We start from the raw sequence: 22,776 nt of genomic DNA on the forward strand, positions 1-22,776 counted from the left end.
GAGCTCGTGCTGAAAAATAGCAGCATGGGGGGGTGGCACGGGCTAGCCACCCATGTACACACCTAGGCTCTGGGATGGGATCACCCTTGGGTAGGTAGTCCAGGCCACCACAGCCACACCGCTCTTTTTAGTGCACTGGCTCAAGCAGAGCTAGCGTGTGTCTGTCTGCCCAAGCTGGGAATGACATCGCCCGGCTGCTGTGTAGACGTGCCCCCAGTTCCTGCAGGGAAGGTTTTTGGGGCTTGGAATGAACCGTGGAGCTCAGAGCGAAGGACCTCCTGCCGAAGTGCCGCAGATCACGATCGCGGCTTTTTTGTTTGTTTGTTTTTTGTTTTGCGAGGGGCGGGGGTGGCTGCTTGGGGCGGCAAAAACCCTGGAGCCGGCCCTGGCTGCAGTCAGTGGGTTAAGGAGGATCTGGCCCATGACGTGTGGAGAATTTGGTCAGCTCATTCCCGTGTGTGCTGGGAGAGAGCAGGCAGCGTCCCTACAATACGGCCGACCAGGTGCTTTCAGTGATAAAGGAGCCTTTCCGTTTTCTATAAGCTCCTGGCTGGGTTCTGTGCAGGACCTTGAAAGCTATTAAAAGGTGAAAATTGGATTCTTTTCTCCCCTTTGAAGCCAGTGGGGCTGCACTGGCGTCGCTGAGAGCAGACTGTGTCTCATACCATCTGAAGAATGGCTTTTGACCCTAGCGCATTGATTGTGCTACGAGGCGCTATTTATACTGCAGCAAATCTGGGCGCGGGGGATGGAACGGGAGGTCTCCAGCACTTGTTCCCAGACGGAATGCGGGAGGCTATGAGATAACAGCACACACTGTTCATATTGTATGTGTCAGTGTCCGGTACAAATATTAGCGAATTAACCCTTGGAACTACCTGCTGAAGCGGGTAAATAGTGTCATTCCTGTCTCATCGATGGGGAAACCGAGGAACCTGCAAACTGTGCCTCATTTTCCTCATCAATAAAGTGGGGAGCGTAAGCCCTGCCTCCCAGAGGGTTGTGAGAGGGAAATACTTGAGTGGTTGCGAGTGCTTTGAGATCCTGGAAAGGAAGGTGCAGTTTGATTGCTCCGTTTTCGCACCAGGAACGGCTGTGCTGCTGCAGGGAGCTGGGCCGTGTAGCTGGGGCGCGCGCTCTGTCTCTAATGCATGTTTCGAGGAACGTGAGATTACAAGCTGAATATTGTCACCCTAATGGATTCATTTTGTCCCCGCTTCAGCTCTCATTACAGTCCCTGTCAGAAGGATGCGGGGCCGGCCGGCGGCGGTAATGAAAGCTGGGATGGATTGGCTAATGAAACGCCGACAAAATATGACAAAACATCATCACTGGGGGAGGGAGATGGCCCCAGATGAATCCGCTCACATGACAATGGGGAAACTGTAAGCAGCGCAGGGGGAAGGGCTGGAAAATACACCTCTGCACCGGGCCTGCCCCAAGACATCACGAGTGAGGGCGCCATAGAATCCATCCGGGGGCCCATCTGGCTGAGCAAATGGCTTCGGGCACTTACTTCGGCTTCGCTGTATGTGTCCCCCCCCCCCCCAGGTGATGGCTGTTCTAGCTGTATTCCGGTAGCATCCAGAGGTCCCAGCCGAGCCAGGGGTTGTACAGACACATGGCCACAATCCCTGCCATGAGGAGCTTGCAGGGGAAACAGAGACACAGAGATCCCATCCTAGTGCCTAGCCACCAGTCCCCATTGGGTTATACGTGGACTGGGATGGGAGGAGCCACCTTGTGTTTGGCCCATTTTCCAAGTGACTTTAGGACTGATGAGCAGTGCCAGGCTGGCCCAAAGCAGCGAGCGAGGTGGGAGAGACTCTGTGTCTTATTGTCCTGTCCTTAACTTCATCCACTGCCACCTGGGCGCTGCCATTGCTTCGCCTTCTTACCCCGCACCAGCTCAAGTTCGCTTCCCTAGTCCAGCCCTGCCTGCGGCAAGACTCCCACTGATTCCAGCGGGCCCAGATTCCAGCTGAGCCCGAGTCACGTGTTAACTTGGCAAGTTTTCCCGGGAAGGGAATTTCAGAGCCCGGACTGGGGCTGCAGGGCCAGAGCTGATGGTTCCGTCTTTGCTCAGCAGAGGCTCCGGGGTTGCTGCGGGTCGGGAGTGAGGAGCATTGGCAGAGGTGTCTGAGAGTGCTAGGGCGGGAGCAGTTCGGAGTGCTGGGGGTTGTCTGAGAGGCACTGGCAGAGCTGTGGGTGGGGGCCCACGGCTTCTGTCGGCAGGAGTGCTGCAGCTTGGGACTGCAGCACACTGGCGAATTTACAGGGGGGCCCAGGAGTGAAATCCCGCTCGGTGTTGAGGTGTGCTGGCCCACTTGTGGAGGGGCCCTGGGCTGGACTAGCAGGCGGGGCTGCAGCGCAGCTCGGAGGGATGCTAGCAGAGGGGTGTGAGAAGCTTGCACAGCAGCTGCGTGTATTTACAACCTTTGCAGCGCGGTACCATTCAGCCTCTGCCGTCCCCACAATACGAGAGCCGGTGGAGTCCGGGTGTTTGAAATCCTCCAACGATCTTCAATTGCTTCAGCCGGCCGGATTAACGCAGGTGAAGCACCTGAATTCCCATGCAGCTGGGAGGTGAATGCACGCACTGAACCCAGCGTCAGCCCAGAGCCGGGTAGCGTGTCACCTAGGTCAATCCCCCAGCCGCACGGGACCTTCTGAAGTGCGGCACGAGTGAGCCCCGGGGGCGGCTGAGGATGAGCAGCCAGGGGACGCCAGGGATTTTTTTTCTGGACATTGATTTTCCGGGACGGGTGAGGGGACGGGGTTTTTACCTGAGTCAAAGGCAGGCCATTGGGTTCCAACAGAGACAGCCAATCCCAGCACGCAATGTGCCTTCTCCATCCATGCAGCGGCTTGCAGGAATCAGGCCATTAACCTGGTGCCTCCTGGCCCTGTTTTATCCTGGTTGCGTCCCTGACTCCCCCAGCGTGCCGTGTCAGCCAGAGACACCAGGCTACGCTTCCTCTGAAATATGGCATAGCAGTTCGCTGGCAAAGACTGCGCTCCTCCCCAGCAGCAGCCGCATTTCTCCTGTGGTCTGGCAAGTGCTTTGAGTGGGAAGGTGCTGTAGAAATAAAGGTAAGTTGGAGAGGCTGGCCCAGGAGGGGCCCCATGGCCCCCGAGACCAGCCGGGGTTGTCTCGCAGCTGGTTCTCTGGGCAGGGCATCCTCGTGGGGCATCTCTGCTGGGGCTGCTCTTTCATTAGTGCCACCCCATGCATCTCTTCCTCACAGTCTGCATGCCACACATCTCACTGCCCTGCCTGACTGATCCCTAGGCACCTCCTGTTCCCGCTCAGCCCTGTGGCCCTTTGTCAGCCCCGGTGCCAGGCGCTGGCCCCTTGTGGTCAGGGATCCACTCGCCAGCTCAGGGATTCTCACCCTCGGGGCTTCTCTTTTGCAGGGCGTGGGGGACCTGTTCCGGGTGCGGGTTGCCGGGGGCTCCGTGGCATGCAGCTACCTCTCCCCTCAGGACGGCAGGCCGCTCTACCACCCTGCAGTCGACAGGTAAGAGACCTCGCCCGCCAGGACAGGGCCTAGGAGCGGCTGACTGAGCAGGGACGGGTCTGGAGCCCTCACTGTCTCCTCCCTGCATGAGCCCAGCCGCTGATTCCTGAGCTGGACACTCTCCCAGCCCCGCAGTGTCCCCTGGAGCAGGGGGCTGGAGCGCACAGCTACCCCCTGCCATGGGGGAAGCCACGGGCCTGCTTTCATTTCGAGAGCCTGAGCTGTGGGGCCAAAGAGGCAGTAGCCAGGGCCAGGCCTAGGGGGCCGAGGGACCATAGCCAGGGCCAGGCCTAGGGGGCTGAGGGACAATGGCCTTGGCCAGGCCTAGGTTTCATATGAAGTGAGACATACAGAATACCCTCTGCTGCTCCCCAACCAGCGCTGGGCTTTCCCCTCCTGCATGCACCTTCTGCCACGTGCCTCCTCACCCGAGGCCTGTGCCGACCTCCTAGCAGGCCTCCAGGCCTCCGATGAGCACTCTGCGAGTGTCACTAGCAGGCACTCCGTCGGGCAGTTCTTTCTTTCTGAGTGCCTCAGACGGTTCATTTCCCACCGTGCAATGTCATCAGCTGGCCAGAGTGTTGGTGAAAGCGCTGCCCTCTGCTGGGTGCGATCAGAACTGCTCAGCTGTGTGTCATAGGCCCCGGACTGCTAGGCACTCATGAAGATTCTCCTGTAGCTGGACTGCAGGGCCTCTGCCGTGGGAAGCAGCAGGATCCAGCTTCTGTTCCTGCTGCCCCGTCAAGCCGCGAGCGGCCATGGCGTGCAGCGGGGTGAGGCCCCTCTGGGCGTGGATTTGTTATGGTATTCATCTGGAAGCATTTCTCGCTGTCTTTGCTTTGCGGCAAAGAAAATCCTGCCTTGGCTCCTTCCGCAGTCAGTGCCCAGCTGTATTTTACAGTCTGATGCCCTGCAGGCCGCTGACGCTCTGAGCCTTGGCTCAGGACTTAAGTCCCCCACTGTGGCTAGGGCTTTCCCTCAGCGGAAATCCCAGTTCTGCTGCTTGCTGGCCCCATGTGATGGGAGCAGCAGCAGGCCTGGGAGACCCACCATCAGCCCCTCCAGCAACAGGGCGCCTTTGCTGGGGATACTTGCCCCATGTGTCTGAGGAGGTTCATTGTGGCGGCACCAGCATGCTTCCATCAGGCCCTTGCCTGTGCTGCGCTCGCTGCCTGGGAGAACCGGCCCCATCACCGTGCTGCCCGGGTACTGGACTCCACAGGGCAACTCCTCACTGCCCCGGGCACTCGGTGCTGTACATATCGATCCTCTGCCACCAGCTCCCGGCGGCTGGGGCTGATGGTTTTGCTGTCGTGCGGTTGCCATGGCTGTTCCATTGGCACTGGCTGCATCTCATTGGTGCATCCGTCAAGCAGAGTGTCCCTCAGAGCTGGCTGCAGGCTCCCAGGTGGGACGCTCTCTGCTGGGAGATGGAAAGAACATGAGTTCTTTGTCTCCACTGCCTGTTTGTGGTGACTCCGTGTGGGGGTCAGCAGTCACTGTCTGACGTGAGAGTGGCGTCACGGGGAGCTGTGGGAGCTAACTGGGGTCTAAAGGCTGATGGAGTGGAGTGGCAGCATGCATTAGGAGTTACACACCCGAGCAGGGGTCAGGAGAGTTGGAGCCTTTCCCTGGGTCGGCCACTGTCTCTCCGTTTGACTGCGAGCAAGTCACTTCCCCTCTCTGCCTCAGTTTCCCACTCCGTATGGGGGTTAATGATGCTGGCACATATTTGCAAAGCATTTTTAGATCTACAGGCAGAAAACACCCTGTAAGTGATCAGCACTATTGTAAGCTGTTCCCATTCTGAGCTCAGGTAGGGCATGGTCAGTTTCACGCTATTTCTAGTCAGTTTCCCTTCCCAGTTTCCATGCCCTAGCCCCCTGGGGCTGCTGTGTCCGGATCCCCGGCACGGCCGGGCCAGGCTCCAAACTCTGCTCCTTGGTATGTTGTGCTAACAATAACATCACAGCCCCCTGCTCATATCCGGCCTGGTTCCCCAGTGCTCGACACCCACCCCTGGGCTTGGATGGCCAGCAGAGCTCAGTTTCTGCTTAGGCACCTAAATAAGTGCCCAAGGTTTGGGAGCGTGCTGAGTTCTTTTGAGGACATGGCCGTAAGTGTCGCCAGGAGAGCTGCTGGGCGCTGAACATGCCTGGAAATCTGGCTGGTCTCTTCCCCTCAGGGCCGGTGCTTCCACTAGGTGACCCTAGGTGGTTGCCTAGGGCGGCAGGATTTGGGGGGCGGTATTTTGCCGCCCTCGGCGGAAATTCGGTGGCGGGGGATCCTTCCGCTCCAGGTCTTCAGCGGAAATTCGGCGGCGGGTCCTTCACTCGCTCGGGGACCCGCCGCCGAAGTGCCCCGTAGACGCGGAGCGGAAGGACCCCCACCGCCGAATGCTCAGAGGAGGAGCGCTGCCGCCTAGGGCGGCAAAAACCCTGGCGCCGCTCCTGCTTCCCCTGTCCCCTGTAGGTCCCCGGTGATTGGCAGTGTCCCTTTAGCAGATGGGAAAAAGGCAGCGTGAATTTCGTGACAGCGGGGAGCCAGCCTTGCACCCAGCACTGGCCAGTACATTTTGGGAGCTGGTTTCTCCTATCTGCTTAGCTCTGCGAGAAATCTGGGGATGGAGGTAACTGGCCTCCACTCCGTGTCCTGAAATCAGCGCCCACCTGGAAGTGCCTGTGTAACATTGCTGCCTGAAGCATACCCTGAATCAGCTGGCTGGCTGTTATTGATGGTCCCTGCTAAACTGCAATGGGTTCTTGTCCTCTCTGCAGCCACTAATTAAGCAGGGAGAAATTGCTGCTGTATCCTGTACCTGCCTCACTCTGCCTCTAAATACACTGTGACGGGCATCAGCGTTCTGGGGAGGAGAGGTCAGGCAGACGGCCGAGGTTCAGCACCACTCCTCCACTCCAGCACAGCTCTTTAGTTCTTCTAGGCAATGACATGCTTGTTCCAGGTGAACTTTTGTACTCGGCCTGGCAGCTGGGATGGCCAGCCAGGATTTGTGGTCCCAGTGGGGATCCCTCTGCAGCTACTGCAGCACACACAACACGATACCAGCACTGATAGACAAGCTGTTCTCTAGCTAGTGTAGGGAAGGTGGCAACTGTGATCCACTGGGCACAGGAATTAATGCTGCCACTGGGTCACTTGGTGTCGTTGTACAGCGTACAATGATCCTGTCACACTAGTGCCTTTGCACCGCTGTGTTCTTGAGGGATCCTGTCGCACTAGTGCCTTTGCACCACTGCATTCTCAACTAATCCTGTCACACTAGTGCCTTTGCACTGCTGTATTCTTGAAGGATCCTGTTGCACTAGTGCCTTTGCACTGCTGTATTCTCAACAGACCCTGTCACACTAGTGCCTTTGCACCACTGTATTCTGGAGTAATCCTGTTGCATGAGTGCCGTTGCACGGCTGTATTCTCAAATGGTCCTGTTACACTAGTGTCTTTGCACTGCTGTATTCTGGAGTGATTTTGTCATGCTAGTGCCTTTGGCCTGCTTCATTCTCGAGTGATCCTGTCACACTAGTGCCTTTGCACCACTGTATTCTGGAGTGATTTTGTCATGCTAGTGCCTTTGGCCTGCTTCATTCTTGAGTGATCCTGCCTTTGCACCACTGTATTCTTGAGTGCTAGTTCCCTCTCACCAGCGCCCTTGTGAGCACCTCCCCCTGCAGCTCACAGAACATTTGGAAATGGGCCCAGGAATTATTAATGCCTCCCTCCTCCTGATTCAGGTTCTGTCCCCGATAAAGTTCAGCTGAAGTCTCTTCGAAAGCGGGGGCAGGTTCGGTGCTGGCAGCATGTGCTGGTCGCGTGCTAGCTGGCTTGGGGACTTTAATCACAGTCACTAGCAGCCCAGCTGGGGCTTGCTGGTTGGCTGCAGGGTGGTGGAGCCGCGCTCCGGCCGGACGGGAGACGGGATCAGAGTGTGGGGGGGAGTGTGAGCCTTTTGGGGGAAAATCCAAATGAGGCAAAACTCAATTCTCTGGCTAAGCCCCAGGGAGTGCAGTGCCAAGGACCCTCTCCCGGCCATGACGCGTGCCCAGTGCCCCCGAGATGGGTCTGGCAATGCACACTGGCCTCCAGCAGCAAGAAAAGCAGGCAAGGTTGTGTGTATCAATGGAGATCAGGCCCCATGTGCTAGGAGCTGTACGTGAAACCTAGTGAGAGACAGTCTCTGCTCCACAGTCTAAACCGGCCGGGCAGACACAGGAAGGACCATTATCCTCATAGTACAGCTGTGGACAGGGGCTCTGGGGAGCTGACATGACTTGCCCCAGTTGAGACAGAGGCAGGGATTGGATCCTGTTCTCCTGAAGCCCAGCCCAGAGCCTCAGCCACGAGACCTGCCTTCCCCTCTGGACAAGTTGCCCCCTTGCCCCCACTACTCAGCTGGCTTCCTCCCCTGGCTCCCTGCGGCCCATCCAACCTGTGGCTGCTCTCACCTTGCAGGGCCGCATGCATAAGCTAACCTCCCTAGGCACTGCCGGGACACTGAGGCAAGCGGCTATTTTGCACTTGGGACAAGCCACGCTTCCTTGTCTGGCAGCCCTGTCTAGCTCTCCATGGCTAATGTGCCCATCACCGTGGCATCTGCGCCTTGTCAGTGTCAGGCCAGGCTTCCCTCTGCATGCTGTGCCTCAGCGGCCCCGCCCAAGGAGACGGGTGGTGTGCAGCCCTGGCCTCATGACGGAGCCAGGCTGAGAATGGGCGGGACTCGTGTGGGCTAGGGAGAGGCGTGCGCTCTCCGGGAGGTGGGGAGCAGGGGATTCATGCAGTAGGGCCTTGTCTCGGGGGTGCTCGGGTCTGGGTAGCTATTCCTAAGGGATTTCAGAGATCAGCCCACCCACGCCCCGTGTCATGCTCAGTGGCAGAGCCAGGGTGTGCAGCCCGGGGGCAATGGATGGTGGGCTGGAGATCACCCAGCAGCAGCAGCTCCTGTCCCGTGGGGCTGAGGCCTGCTCCGGGCGCTGTGACCCAGCTCATGGGGTCACAGCACTGCTCAGGTTTGGCCTGGCTCCCCCCATCATGACAGAGAGCGGACGGGGCAAATTTGAGCGAGTGCTGTTCTGACCTAGCACACAGGGTCCCAGCACCACGTGCCCCATACACCGGAGCAGGGAGCCAGGCCCAGCCCAAGGGACAGGAGTCACCCCAGCAGCCTCGCTCTCCGGCCCCGGGGGAACAGTCACGTCCTGCGCCTCCTGTTGTCAGCTGTGTAATATGCTCAGTAAGGTGCCGTGGGCGGACTAACAGCACTGGGGGCCCTGCCCTCTCCTGGCCCCGCCGCTGGCTCAGGACTGCTGGAGCAGCTGGCAGGTGTGAGGGGTGTCACTGTCGCTCACAGGGGCTGGGCGTGGCTGAGGGGAGCGGATTTCAGAGGCTCCGCTCCCCTTTTCCGTGTCAAACACCCTGCGTGCAAACTCCATCAGTCTCCTCCAGGTGCAGCCACGGGGCACACGGGACCAGCCCGGCCGCATGGGGCCTAGCACTTGGGCATCTGCTCGGTCTGCTCCTGACAACGGGATGTGGGAGCAAACTTCCATCACACTCAGAGGACCCGCTCGCCCCTCCAGCGCCCACTTGGATGATGGAGCAAGCCGCTTGTCTGGGAGGAGTCTGCCACCTACTGGCCCTTCTGGGGAGTACACTGCAGCCTCTTGATCCCTGCCAGGGCTGCGTTGTAATTCGGGGGCCGTAGTAGGTGGGGTTTCTCCACAGCTCTGCTCCCCATCGCCTGTCTGCCCCATCACAGCAGCTTGGAGCTGCCAGCCCAGGAGCCTGCCCTGCGCCTCCAGCTGTCCTGAGGATGTGACACAGTCCTTTAGCTCGCTGAGAACTAACATAGGCACGGACCAGGGCTCCCACGCAGGCCCCCGCGCCCCCTTTGCTCCGGGCATTCTCGTCTGGTCGGCGACAGCAGCCGGTCACATAGCCATGCCAGACTGGGGCCCAGTGGAGAAGGCAGGATGGCCGCCAGCTGACGCCGGCTCCCGTGCCTCGCGGAAGTCGTCTCCCCAGCACATCACTGCCTGCCTGGCCTTCACGGAGACCCCCCTTCTCCCAGTAGAAGGGATCCGGCTGCATATTTATAAACCACCCCCCTTGCTGGTTCGTCCCATCTGAGCCAGCGGGATAATAATTATTATTCATAATTATTGGTACCATGGGTGTGCCTAGGGGCCCCTGTCCCGGATCAGGACGCCATCGTGCCAGGCGCTGCACAAAGGCACAACAAAAAGACAGTCCCCGCCCCATAGAGCTGACAGTGCAAGGAAGCTGTGCCTCTCGCTGCCCACCCGAGAGCCCGTTTCTTCTCCCTCTTCATGTGTCTTTCCCTGGCACTTCATCTGAATGCATCCATCTCCCGTGACTACTCTTCACGTTAATGTACACTGATGCAGTGCCAGTAACTTACAAACACGGTCCTTGCCTCCAAGCCCTGGCAGTCTGACAGCAATCCGGGGGAGAGAGGGTTTGGGCATCGGCTACCCTGGTGGCGAATGCAGGATGGGTGGGGGGAAGGATAGATGGATATGGGCAGAAGGCGGGAAGGGTTGATTCAGGCAGGAGCTGGGGGCAGCATTGCAGGCGAGGAGAGCAGTGTGAGAGCAGGCACAAAGCCGAGCCGACACACACAGTGAGGGGAGAGGACCGGGCCCCGTGGTGTGTTGAGGACTCTGTTGGAATTGCATGCTATCGCATTAAGAGCTGGGTGGAGAGGACGTTCCATATCCTGCTTGCAGGCTACGGGGCTCTGCAGGGAAGTCAGCCATCCAAGTCAGTCTGGGAAGAGCCAGCCTGGAACAAGGTGGGTGAGTAGAGCCTCACTGCCTTCGGGAGCAGCCTGCTTTGTCTGTCTCTGGTTTTGGTCACTGGGTGTTATTGGTCTGGATTCTAAGGAATACAGTCGCTTTACAGTGTGACCTTCCAGCAGGGGCATTTGGTGTTTTTATCTAATGTCTCTGTGTGTATGCTGGGACACCACAGGCAGGGCATAGGGAGTGGGAGGAGCCCAGGGGCCATGCAAGCGGTGACATCATGCTACACAATACCCAGCATGCAGTTCCCCCGCAGCACCGTAGTGGTCCTGCAGTGCTACACTGGCTAGTGTGACGGAGCTCTCTGAAGTGATGTGGGGTGGGGGCCAGTGAGAGAGGGACTCAGGAGACCAGGGTTCGAGTCCCAGCTCCAGTCTGTTGGGTGACCCTGGCCATAAACTTGGGTTATCAGTAAATGTTGGTAACCGTTGCGTTCGCTGGACACACACAAGCTGACAAATAAAAGATTGATTTGTACAGATGGGCAGAGAAAGAAAACACTGCTGGAGAACGTATTAGTGTTTGATCTAAGGAGTTCCCTTTGTATACCTTGACAGGTGATGTGCAAAGTGCCAAGGGGTCTGTATTGACCCCCAGAAGTCAGGGTGTTGCTGGGATGGCTCCTTAAAGAAGCAGCACCTTGGAGATGATCATCTGTCTCTAAGCAGGCTGGGGGCCTGGCGTCTGTGGCTGGGAACCTGCTCCTCAGCTTCCCAGAGATGGTGCTGACAGAGCAGAGGTCTGGGAGGTTGGCGGTGTACGGAGCCCCTTTGCTGCAGCAATCTCCAGTCTGCCATGGGGTGGGTATAGGGTGACCAGATGTCCGGTTTTTGACTGGAACATCCGGTCGAAAAGGGACTCTGGCGGCTCCGGTCAGCACCGCCGACTGGGCCATTAAAAGTCCGGTTGGCAGTGCTCAAGCAGGCTAGTCCCTACCTGACCTGGCACCGCGCTGCACCCCGGAAGCAGCCAGCAGGTCCGGCTCCTAGGCGGGGGTGGGGCCCCCCGAGGGTTCTGTGCGCTGCCCCCGCCCCGAGCACCGGCTCCACCTGCCAATGGGAGATAGGGGGGCGGTGCCTGAGGGTGAGAGCGGAGGGTGGAGCCTCCTGCCCCTTCCCACACCCCCACCTAGGACCCAGACCTGGTGGCTACTTCTGGGACATGCACAGCGCGGTGCCAGGACAGGGAGGCAGCCTGCCTTAGACCCGCTGCACCTCTGACCAGGAGCCGCTCGAGGTCAGCCCACGCCCCAACCCCCAGCCCTCAGCCCCCTGCTCCCCAAACTACCCATCCCCGGCCCCAGCTCTCACCCCCAGCCCAGAGCCCTCACCCCCCCTGCACTCCAACCCCCTGGCCCAGCCCAGGGCCCCTTCCCACACGCTGAACCCCTCATCCCAGCCCCACCCCAGAGCCCTCAGCCCCTTCTGCACCCCAACTCCCTGCCCCATCCCGGAGCCCACACCTCCAGCCGGAGCCCTCACCCCCTCCCGCACTCCAACATCCTGCCCTAGCCCAGTGAAAGTTAGTGAGGGTGGGGGAGAGCGAGCCACAGAGGGAGGGGGAATGTAGTGAGCGGGGGCAGGGCCTGTGGAAGGGGCGGGGGCTCATGGAGGGGCGGGGCTAGGGTGTTCCGATTTGTATGACTAGAAAGTTGGCAACCCTAGGTGGGGAAGGGACGTCGCGGAAGCCACAGGCTGCTGCTAAAAAGCCATGGCGCTGGTCAGGGCAAGAGGGCTGACAGGGAAGGGAAGGGCAGCTCCATGCCATGCTCCGTGCCCTACGGAGCTGCCTGCAGATTCTCACATGATGGCTGCAGGGACTGGGGGAGGAACGGAGAGCCTGCTGCCAGACAACACCTGTAGCTGCCTGAGCCCTGCCGGCCTGGCCCGTTTCCCTGCCTCATGCCCCACCAGCGTGGGGAAGACAGTGGGTGAGGGGTGGTGCCCTGGGCCTTCCCCTCCGGCACCCGAGGGGCTCTGGGAAGTCTCTGCTCTCTCATGGGGGATCAGCCCTTACTAGCAGGGTCAATACGGCAACCCTCAAGCTTCCCTTTGGGCCTGGGCTAGCAGCTGCGACCCGTACTGTGTCCCGGGGGAGCAGCCCGGAGCAAGGTCCATCCCGCTAATGCCTGGCCTTGTCCCCGCAGAGCGCTGCAGTTCGGCGGCCTGGGCGGCCCCCCCCACGTGAAGCTGGTGGTGGAATGGGATCCGAACACCAAAGAACGGTGAGTCCTCAGCGCCGCGGAGCCTGTCCCTGGCAGCGGGTCTGTCTCAGTGCCGCGGGCTGGGATCAGAGACTCAGAGTCAACACAGCTGGAAGAAAACGTCTCGGTTCCCCTTACGTTTCTCATCAGTGTTTGGTCCGTAGCCATCTGGTGGCCTCAGGCCTTACTCCTGTGCCCACCCCCTGGCCAAGGACCTGGTCTCTGTATTTCACCCAACAGAACCAGAACCAACTCATTGGGCTCTTAAGTGTCTTATTTATTAACGGTCCAACCTCAGAATCCACCCCCATGGAAGGGCAGAGTAAAGTCTGAGTGGGACCGTCCCCATCGTCCCGCTGGGAATTCTGCCCGAGTGAGGACATCAGGATCTGGCCTGCTAAGAATCACTTGCCCTTGTCTCCCCCATTGGACAGCAGGGTTAGCGGTGAGCAGTTTGCACAGGACAGTGAGGGTCCATGCACTCTGCGTTTAACAGCAGCGGAGCACCTTCAATGGAGCAATGCTGGATTTGCACCGAAGAGCGTGGAATAGCTGGCTCTGGGCTGGCACTTCATCCTGATAGACGGCTGAGTGCCCAGCAGCACCCGGGACACCAATGGGGTTGCCGGTGCTCAGCACGTGTGAAGATCCAGCCACTTGGTTAGGTGCTGAAATACAGAGTTTGAGCCAAGGTTTTCAAGCATGGGGAGTGATTTTGGGGGGGCCCAACTTGAGACACCTCAAAGGGGGCTGAGTTTCAGAGTCTGGGGGCTCAGTAGTGTCTGCAAATCAGGACCCTTTAAGGCATCTCAAGTTGGGGGCCCCAAGTCACTGGCACTCGTGAATATCTTAGCCTGGGCGCCTAACTTCAAGCCCCTGTACTGGACAGTATTGTCCACTAGGGAGAGAACTGCTCTGCCTTTACTAGAAAGCCACCTCTGCCAGGCAACCAACATGCCAATTCCTTAAACGGGTCTTACTGTAACTCAACCTGTGGAACTCACTGCCTCAGGATATGGAGGCAAATACCACAGGCTGGCTTGGGAAAGAGCAGGACAGTTGCTGTCTCCTGTCATGCTGCCCATGGATGGCACTGCCCAGATGCCATCACGTGGATACTGCCTCCCTCCAAGCTCCTGTCCCGCCTTTGCAGTCTGTTTGGCAGCATCCAGGAGGAGGTGGTGCAGGACACCGAGAGCGTCCGGCTGCAGCAGCAGGCCCATCAGCAGCAGCACAGCTGCACACTGGATGAGTGCTTCCAGCTCTACACCAAGGAGGAGCAGGTACGTGCCATGCAGGGCGGGGTCTGGTCGTGCACCCTGGGCCTGCTGTCGCCCTTTGTGCTGGGGCGTCTGGGGCACTGGAGCTGGGGGGTAGGGACGGGTGCTGGGCTGATAGCAGAGCATCCCAGGGCATGGATCCAGCTGCCCAGCTGGGGCTGGGAGGAGAACAGGAACAAAGGGAAGGGAGAGCCCACCGCACCCTGTGAGGGGAACCCCAGCCTTCCTCTCTGAGCCCAAGCCAGGGCAGGTAGGCACTGGGGACTGTGCTTCCCCCCCCCGCCCAGACCCAGGTCGCAGGCCCCGCTGGACAAATCCTGCTGGAGGGATGCGCAGCAGCACCAGGTGCCCAGTGCCCTCCCCATGGGCATGGGGGGCATGGCCAGGCCAGTTGCTGGGGCCACGCTAACCCTAGCCTTGCCTGGGGCATGGTGTCTTGTTTCCCCAGCTGGCCCCCGACGATGCCTGGAGGTGCCCCCACTGCCAGGTGCTGCAGCAGGGCGTGGTGAAGCTGAGCCTGTGGACGCTGCCCGACATCCTCATCATCCACCTGAAGAGGTTCCGCCAGGTGGGCGAGCGCAGGACCAAGCTCTCCACCCTCGTCCGCTTTCCCCTCCGCGGCCTCAACATGGCGCCCCACGTGGCCAAGAGGAGCCAGGCCGGGACGCAGGCACTGGGCCCGTGGGCGACATGGAAGCAGCTGCCGTACCTCCACGAGAGCTCCCAACTCGAGTCGCTCTACGACCTGTACGCCGTCTGCAACCACCATGGCAGCATGCAGGGTGGACACTACACCGGTGAGTGCACCAGGGCACCATACAGGGCAGGCACTACACCGGTGAGTGCACCAGGGCACAATGCGGGGCGGGCACTACACCAATGAGTGCACCAGGGCACCATACGGGACAGGAACTTCACTGGTGAATGCACCAGGGCACCGTGCGGGGTGGGCACTTTGCTGGTGAGTGCACCAGTGTGCCGTGCAGGGTGGGCACTACATGAGTGAGTGCACCAGGGCGCTGTACGGACACTACAGGGTGAGTGCACTAGGGTGCTGTGCAGGGTGAGCACTGAGCCAATTAGTGCACATGGGTGCCGTGTGTGGCAGGCACTACATGGGTGAGTGCACCAGGGTGCCGTGTGGTGCGGGCACTTCACTGGTGAGTGAACCAGGGCGCCATGCAGGGCGGGCACTATGCCGGTGACTGCACCAGGGCACCATGCGGGGCAGGCACTACATGAGTGAGTGCACCAGGGCGTCGTGCGGGATGGACACTACACGGGTGAGTGCTCCAGGGCTCCATGCGGGTTGGACACAACACGGGTGAGTTGGTGCTAACCCCGAATTGGTACTAACCAATGCCCCAGTCTGGTGCTAGGGGGCACTGTGCAGCTGGAGACGCCTGGCTTTGAACCGGGGAAGGACACTGGAAGTCCTGGCTGGCTGCGGTGATTGAACCTCTGGGGCGATGCTACCTGTGGAGGGCCTTGGAGCAGCTGGGCTGGCCCAGCCCTAGCTGGCGAATTGCCTTCTGCCTGCCTACCTCTCGCTGCGGTTTCAGTCCCAGGCCGGGCGGGGGCGGACCCCAGCCAGACGGGCCCCGCCAGCGATGCAGGCTGATGGGATTCCACCCTGGCGGGGCTGGACTGAACCCCAAGCCTGGCGCCCCCGGGGCCCCGTCTCCGCCCCTCGTGCGGTTCGTGAGCTCCCTTCCTAAGCACAGCTGTGCTCTCTGCCCCAGCCTACTGCAGGAACTCCCTGGACAGCCGCTGGTACAGCTACGACGACAGTGCTGTGGAGCCAGTTCTGGAGGACGAGGTCAGCACCCGGGGCGCCTACATCCTCTTCTACCAGCGAAGGAACATCATCCCCAGCTGGTCTGCCAGCAGCTCTGTGCAAGGTGGGCCTGCGCCCCTGCCGTCCGCGCTCGCCCCCGGGGACGTGCTGCTGCGGGGAGCCCAGGCCTGGCCCACTCAGGGCCGGCTCTAGGCAAAAGGCAGGTGCCGCGTCTTGGCTCCCCGGGAGGAACGTCCTCGGCAGAGTTGTTCCAGGGTCTGCTTCGGTGCGAGTGCTGGGGGGCCAGAGCCTGGCTCATCGCTGCCCATCCGCCCCTGGGAGAGGGTGTCTCCACGGGGAGCCGTCTGCGATTGCTTTCCTCTAGCTAGCATAGGTAACAATAGCGGCGGAGACCCGGCCGCACGGCCGTCAGCTCAGGACCGTGCATGCTGGTCATTAGCCGCTACCCATGCCCATGCGGCTGCAGCTGCACTGCTCTTGTTACCCGTGCCAGCGAGGTGAAAGCTGCCTTGGCTGTGGTTACACAGGCTGCATCAAACCCTCCTGTGCCCTGTTGAGTCCCCGGGAGGGTGGGTGGAAATCACAGCCATTGGCACCGGCAGGCCAACCCACCCCCCGCGTTCGGCCTAGGGCTGTCTGTGACAAGTACATTGCTGAGTCTCCCCCATAGACTGACCCGTCAGAGGGGTCCCTGGGGCCCGTCCCCTCTGGGCTCCGCGGGGCCAGTACTGTGACACCGTTCTGGCTTTAACACGATCAGCCGGCAGCTGAATCCTGCTGAGCTGCTCCGGTGTGGAGTAGCCGGGGGGGAGGGAAAGGACAATTCACACGGGGTGTTCGCTGAATGCTTTGGCTCTCTCGCATGCACACGCTCAATCACAAAGCACAAGGGCACACACATTGGCACAATCACATAGCATGTGGATGCATCTACACACAGTCACAAAGCACATGCGCACACATGTACCCACGCACAAAATCACAGCACATGCACACACATCTACACACACACAGTGACAAAGCCACCCACCTCCGTGCAAGCAGAGTACACACACTGATACAGGCACATGCATACTCACACAACCACAACGCACACGCACAGACACACATTCTCTCTCTATCTCACACACACACACACCCCCCTCCTGAGAGACGTGCGCTCTGATTTGACAGAGGCTGTATTTGCTCTGAGATCCTTGCAAATTACTGGTCTGTTGTGGCATGGTAATTGTGCTGTCCTATTTGTGCTGCCACCCTGTGGCTGCTGCTTGTAACTGCACTTTATGGCACATACCCATTTTATGTATTATTATCAGCGGCCACTGAGCTTAGGTCCTTTGGTTTTGGGGAGCCCGAGAGGAGACCCCGGGGGCCTGAGCATCCACAGCTCCACTGGCCTCATTCGGAGCTGCAGAGGAAATGAAGCCCTCAGTGCCTCAGGCTGGGCTCCCAACGCCCCGGCCCATTTGGGAGACGTCGGCCGGGGTGAGAGCTAGCTGGCCGCCTGCCTCCCGGGATCGGGGGCTGCCACTGGCACCAAGGAACGAGGCTGGATCGGGTGGGCTGGCTTCCCACAAGACCCTGGTGGGACTCACTGCTTGGAGTATGGGTCAGGGCCGTGCTGCCCTGGCTCTGTGAGCCTAACAGGCCCTGGTCAGGGTCCCATTGGCCTCTGGGGCGGGGATGGGACCAACCCACCCTGACTCTGGCCGGGCCAGCAGTTATACAATGGCTATTGGGCGCCCTCTACTGACACTTGCTCCAAAATGCAACAAAACAAGCCACAGTGACACCTGGCTACCTAACCAGTGGTCTGGGCCTGTCCAGTGGCATCTCTGCATGCAGATCTCTCCTTCCCCAGCATCAGCACCCCCCCCCCAGATGGCTCCCTGGGGATCCCAGCATGAGGGGTGCATGGGGGCCCCACTCTGACCCAGAGGGACCCAGGGAGGAAAGTTCAGGCAGCGGCTCACTAGCAAGGGAGGCCCCTGGGAGCTGCAGGCTGTAGCTGTGGACAGCTCCATCCCAGTGATTGCTCATTGCCGGGGCTGGAGCTGGCTGCTTTGTGCATTTTGGTGCCACCCCCCTTGCTATGCCCCCCAGTGCCCCATTGGGTCTATGCCCTGGTAATGCGCCTGTCTGGGTTCCCCCTGCAGGCTCCACCAGCTCCTCCGTGTCGGATCACTGGCTCTCGCGGCTCAGCGGGAGCAGCAAGAGGGAGAGCCTGGTGTCCCGGAGCTCCACGGCCTGCCCCTCCCTCCCGAAGGTCCCCGACTCGCCCGTCTTCCTCGACACCGCAACCAGCCAGGAGAAAGGTCTGTGGTATTGCTGTGCCTGACCCCGGAGCAGTGAACCCCGGTGCTCTGCCCTGCCAGTCGAGCCCCACCCCAACCCCACCCCCCGCAGGGCTCCGTCGGGTCGCAGAGCAGGATTCGGCCCCAAGAGCTTTGCAGCGCGGGAGTCTGGGCTGTGCCGGGGGGAGCTAGGGCAATCGACTCGCTGGCACTGGGGAAGGGGGCACCGTGCAGTGCTAGGTGGGGGGTGTCAGGCCGTGTCTAGACACGACAGGACATTGTGAGCCCAGGGGCCAGTTTGTTTCCCTCCAGGGGCTCTTTCCCCAGTAACTCCCTACACGGCCTGGCTGGGTCAGCTAGTCTCTGCTTGGCCTCAGTCTGAGGGGTCTTCTGGAGGGGAGCCCAGCCCCGCGGCAGGGGAAGAGTGGCCCATTCACTGGGGGTGGCACAGAAGAAGGGGCAGTCGTGGAAGGAGCGAGCCAGCAGGGCAGCAAGGCTGGCGGTATGGGGCGGGGGAAGGGAATGGGCCAGAGGGATGGGGGAGAGGCAGCACCCTGCGGGTGGCAAGGGGGGGGTCACAATCAGGTTCGCAGGGAGCTGGGTGGGGGCCAGGTGAACTTTCTGCTTTGGTCATTTCAGTGCCACCAGCCCCCAGGAATCACGGATCAGGCCCCAAAACACCCCAAGTGTGGGTTAAAAGGCAGGGGGATGGACCCAGGCCAAGCTGGCGGGCTCCATTGATTCACCCTCAAGGGGGCAGGAGTCTTGAGGGGCGCTGACTTCTAGCTTCCCCCACCCCCAAAGGCCGGAACCTGCGAGTCTCCCCTCATCCTGAGGCTTGGCCTCACTTAGCCGAGCCAGGAAGCTCGGAGCCAACGCGCTCTTGGCGCACGCAGGGTTAACCTCTGCCGCGCTGTCCCCCGTCCGGCCCCCTGCGGGACTAGCTCCACGGCAAGCTGAAAACTGCCCCCCTGTGGCCTGCCCCACAAGCAGATGCCAGGGCTCTAGCCCCACCCATCAGGGGCTGTGCTCCCCTGCATGGCGGGGCGGATCCATCCAGCTGAACGTCGATCCAGAGCGCCATCTGCTGGTCAAATGCACCAGTTACAGCTGGCCAAAGGTGCACTGGCACGCGTCCCCTACGCTGCCCAATGTGCTGGTGGATTTCAGTGGCGCATGGGCCACCAGAGGCAACATTCAGGTTCTTGGGACCCAGCCCTCATCATTAGCATTGTCTGTGTGTCCCTGGCACCAGTGCGCTAGGCACTGGACATTCAGTGAGAGACAGGCCCCGCCCAAAGGGAAGGGACTAGATGGACAAAGGGTGGGGGAGAAACAGAGGCAGGAAGTGACTTACCCAAGGTCACACTGGGACTAGAACTAGGGTTGCCAGGTGTCCGGTTTTTGACCAGAAAGGGAGCTGCGGGGGTGGCACCTGCAGGTGCAAGGGGAGCGCACAGAGCCTTCCTGGCCACCCATGCGCCTAGGGGCTGGAGGGACCTGGCGGCCGCTTCCTGGGAGCCGTGGTAAGTGCCGCCGGGACCCTGCACCCCCTCCCGCACCCAAACCCCTGCCCCAGCCCAGAGTCCCCTCCCACACCTAAACTCCCTCCCGGAGCCCGCACCCTGCACCCCCTCCTGCACCCCAAACCCCTCATCCCCAGCCCCACCCCAGAGCCCACACCCCCAGCCGGAGACCTCACCCCCCTCCCAGACCCCAATCCTCTGCCCCAGCCTGGTGAAAGTGAGTGAGGGTGGGGGAGAGCGACGGAGGGAGGGGGATGAAGCGAGTGGAGGCGGGGCCTCGGAGAAGGGGCAGGGGCTCAGGGAAGGGGCGGGGCAGGGGTGTTTGGTTTTGTATGATTAGAAAGTTGGCAACCCTAACTAGAACCCAGGTCACCTGATTCATTGGCCAAAGTCACTAGCTACTAGCCCACACTGCCGGCCAGATCCTGCCCTTGGCCACTCCTGGGCAGCTCCAGCGGCATTGGTGGGAGCTGCGCCCAGCCCGAGCTGGCCCTGGATGCCCCGCAAGGGGCAGCATGCAGCTCTGCTCTGCTCTTGGGGGCTTCCACCAACCTGCCTGTGTTTCTCTTGCAGGAGGCTTTGAGTCGAGGCCCCTGGTGCGCGGCATTCAGGGGCGCAGCGTCAGCATGAAAGTGTCCCCCACCAAGACCAAGCTGGGGGCCACCAAGCCAGTGCCCCTCCGTTGGTCTTTTGCAGCCAGAGACAGGCCACAGGCTGCGTCCGGGGAGCTGGTGGAATACCTGGAATCTGGGCGCAGGCCCCGGTACACCAACGAGTCCATCGTCCCCCTCATGACAGGGGGCAGCGAGAACACCCCGGTGCCGGCAAGGCCTCCGCAGAACCCGGCCGCGGCTGGGAAGGACCAAGGGGCCGGCAGGGCTGGTAGGGCGAGTGGGAATTCCCCAGGTGCTGTGGGGGGTGCTGCAGAGAGCCACGGCAAAGCGTCCCCAGCCACCGAGATGGCCGGGACCCTGAAGAGGAGCAGCAAACCAAAGGAGGAGGCGGGCCAGCCGCAGAGGACATCCAAGAAGCTAGAACTGCCCGTCAACGCGGGGGCCCCCTGGAAAGCTGAGGAGCCAAAGACCAACGGGAGCAAAGTGAACTCCAATGGGGCGGCCCGCGCGGGCACCCTGCCCCACCCACACCGCTCCCAGAGGGCCAGAGGGGCACCGGGCAGGGACGGGGACCACGACCAAAGAACCCCCGCCAAGGCCGGGGAGCACGGCAGGGACAGGGACCCCGAGGCCGAGAGGCAGCTGGAAGGGAAGTTCACCATCTTCAGGGCTGGCTTCCTGAAGAAGGAGCCCAAGCAGCCTGGCGAGTCAGAGCGGCCCCACGCCTCGGAGCCAGCCATGGGCTCCTCCCGGACGTCGCTCTCCAATGGCACCCTGAGCGTCATCAGTGAGGGCAGGGCCAACGGCACACTGGGCCGGCGGGGCAAGGAGGGCCAGGCCAACGGCAGGATCAGCCGGTCCGAGGTGGACATCAAGCGCTCGCAGAGTTCCGCCAGCATCCACAGCAAGGCCGACTGGGCGCTGCGCAGGTCGGCCTCCCTCTACAAGAACGGCAGCAGCGGCCACCAGCACAGCCACAGCGTGCCACTGGAGAAGGTGGCCTGTGGCACCTTACAGAGGGTCAAGTACCACACGGCCTCCCTGGGCAGGAAGAAACCAGTGCCTGAATCCAGCTTCTAACCCGGAGCTGCAGGGGGCTGGAGGACGAGCGCGGCTACTGCTATAAGCCAGGGCAACCAGGGTCGGAGAGAGGAAACGGACAAACCCAGCGGGAGGCTGCAAGGGGCTGTGATGTCCATTGAGGCCGCGTTGGTCTGATCTCTGGGTTCCCAGGTCCCGCTGGGGCTGGGTCCAGTTCTCCTTCCCTAGGATTGCTAAGGGAGCCGTCTTCTGCCGCGCCCCTGATGCCTGGTCTCTCTCGAGTGTGTAGGGGACGGGGCTCCCTGCACAACCCATGCCTTAATAGGACGGCACCCAGCACAGGGCTGCTGAGATCGGGGGCGGGGAATGAGCGGCGGGGAGAACAGAGGAAGAGTATTTATTCTATACGCAGAGAGAGTTTTATTCACGCAGCGTCAACGACGCTTTTTGTTTTGTAAAAGGCGACTATTTTTCGTACCAAGGACGGGATGGGGATGGGGATGGGGGGGAGGAGGGAGAAGGGGGGGATCATTTACGCACCAAGGTCTATGCAATAATAAAGTCTTCTACTGAGCTTTTGTATGCGGGGGCCTGGCTGGCCGCACACGCTGGGGTTTTGCAGAGCTTTCTATTAAAGCCGTATCAAACAAGCACCGAGCTGGGGACATTGGGCAGTGGCTCCTGTGGGGAGAGAGTCCCACGGAGGGTGGGCTATGGAGGAGGCCGAACATCTGTCTGCTTCTTGGGCTGACGCTGCCTGGGTTGGGGAGTTCCTGCACTCCAGAGATTGTTGGGTAAACCCTCAAAGCTTGAATCTCCTGTGCCCAATGTGTCACTGACCCCCCCCAATGCCCTGTGCCCCTGTGTCATTGACCCCCCCAGTGCCCTGTGCCCCTGTGTGTCACTGACCCCCCAATGCCCTGTGCCCCTTGTCACTGACCCCCGCAGCGCCCTATGCCCTGTGTGTCACTGACCCCCCCAGTGCCCTGCGCCCCTTGTCACTGACCCCCCAGTGCTCTGTGCCCCTTGTCACTGACCCCCTCAGTGCCCTGCACCCCCTGTGTGTCACTGACCCCCCCAGTGCCCTGTGCCCTTGTCACTGAGCCCCCCCAGTGCCCCTATGTGTCACTGACCCCCCTAATGCCCTGTGCCCCTTGTCACTGACCCCCCCAGTGCCTGTGCCCCTGTGTTTTACTGACCACCCCAGTGCCCTGCACCCCCTGTGTCACTGATCCCACCCTGCACCCCTTGTCACTGACCTCCAGTGCCCCATCTGTATCTGACCCCCCCACACACATATCCCATGTGTCACTAACCCCCTCTGTGCCCGAGACCCTGTGTGTCACTGGCTCTTGGCCCCCACACACCGTGTGACTAACCCAGTGCCCCATGGCTCACGGCTCACTGACCCCAGTGCACAGGGTGTATGAACAATCCCGTGGGTGAGTTACACGCTGGGCACTGGGCTGAACGACACCCCGAGGGGCAGGGCCACAGAGACACACACAGGGCCTTTCCCCTTGGCTGGCACTTGCCTGAGCCCAGGGTGCCTAGACCAGCGGCTGGCTGGGTAAGGGCCTGAGGATGAGTCACTTTATGGCACCATGGCCCACTGGGGGCCGTGTCTGAGGTGCTGCCAGAGGGGTGGTGGGGAGAGCGAAGG

The 22,776-nt window shown here is 60.9% G+C and overlaps 1 protein-coding gene across 2 annotated transcripts in view; it reads left to right on the top strand.

Moving 5' to 3' along the window:
* Positions 1-21,516, top strand: part of USP43 (ubiquitin specific peptidase 43) — a 177,036-nt gene extending 155,520 nt beyond the window's left edge. For both annotated transcript variants that reach the window (XM_008164005.4, XM_024101740.3), the window contains exons 9-15: positions 3,418-3,521; positions 12,504-12,581; positions 13,714-13,843; positions 14,289-14,637; positions 15,583-15,741; positions 17,795-17,953; positions 20,032-21,516. In XM_008164005.4, coding sequence (XP_008162227.3) covers positions 3,418-3,521; positions 12,504-12,581; positions 13,714-13,843; positions 14,289-14,637; positions 15,583-15,741; positions 17,795-17,953; positions 20,032-21,152 — 2,100 coding nt within the window. In that variant the 3' untranslated portion in view covers positions 21,153-21,516. The remainder of the gene's footprint in view (positions 1-3,417; positions 3,522-12,503; positions 12,582-13,713; positions 13,844-14,288; positions 14,638-15,582; positions 15,742-17,794; positions 17,954-20,031) is intronic.
* The last annotated feature ends 1,260 nt before the right edge of the window (positions 21,517-22,776 follow it).

The sequence above is a fragment of the Chrysemys picta genome, chromosome 12 (genome assembly GCF_011386835.1).
Source record: "Chrysemys picta bellii isolate R12L10 chromosome 12, ASM1138683v2, whole genome shotgun sequence".
Taxonomy (NCBI): domain Eukaryota; kingdom Metazoa; phylum Chordata; order Testudines; family Emydidae; genus Chrysemys; species Chrysemys picta.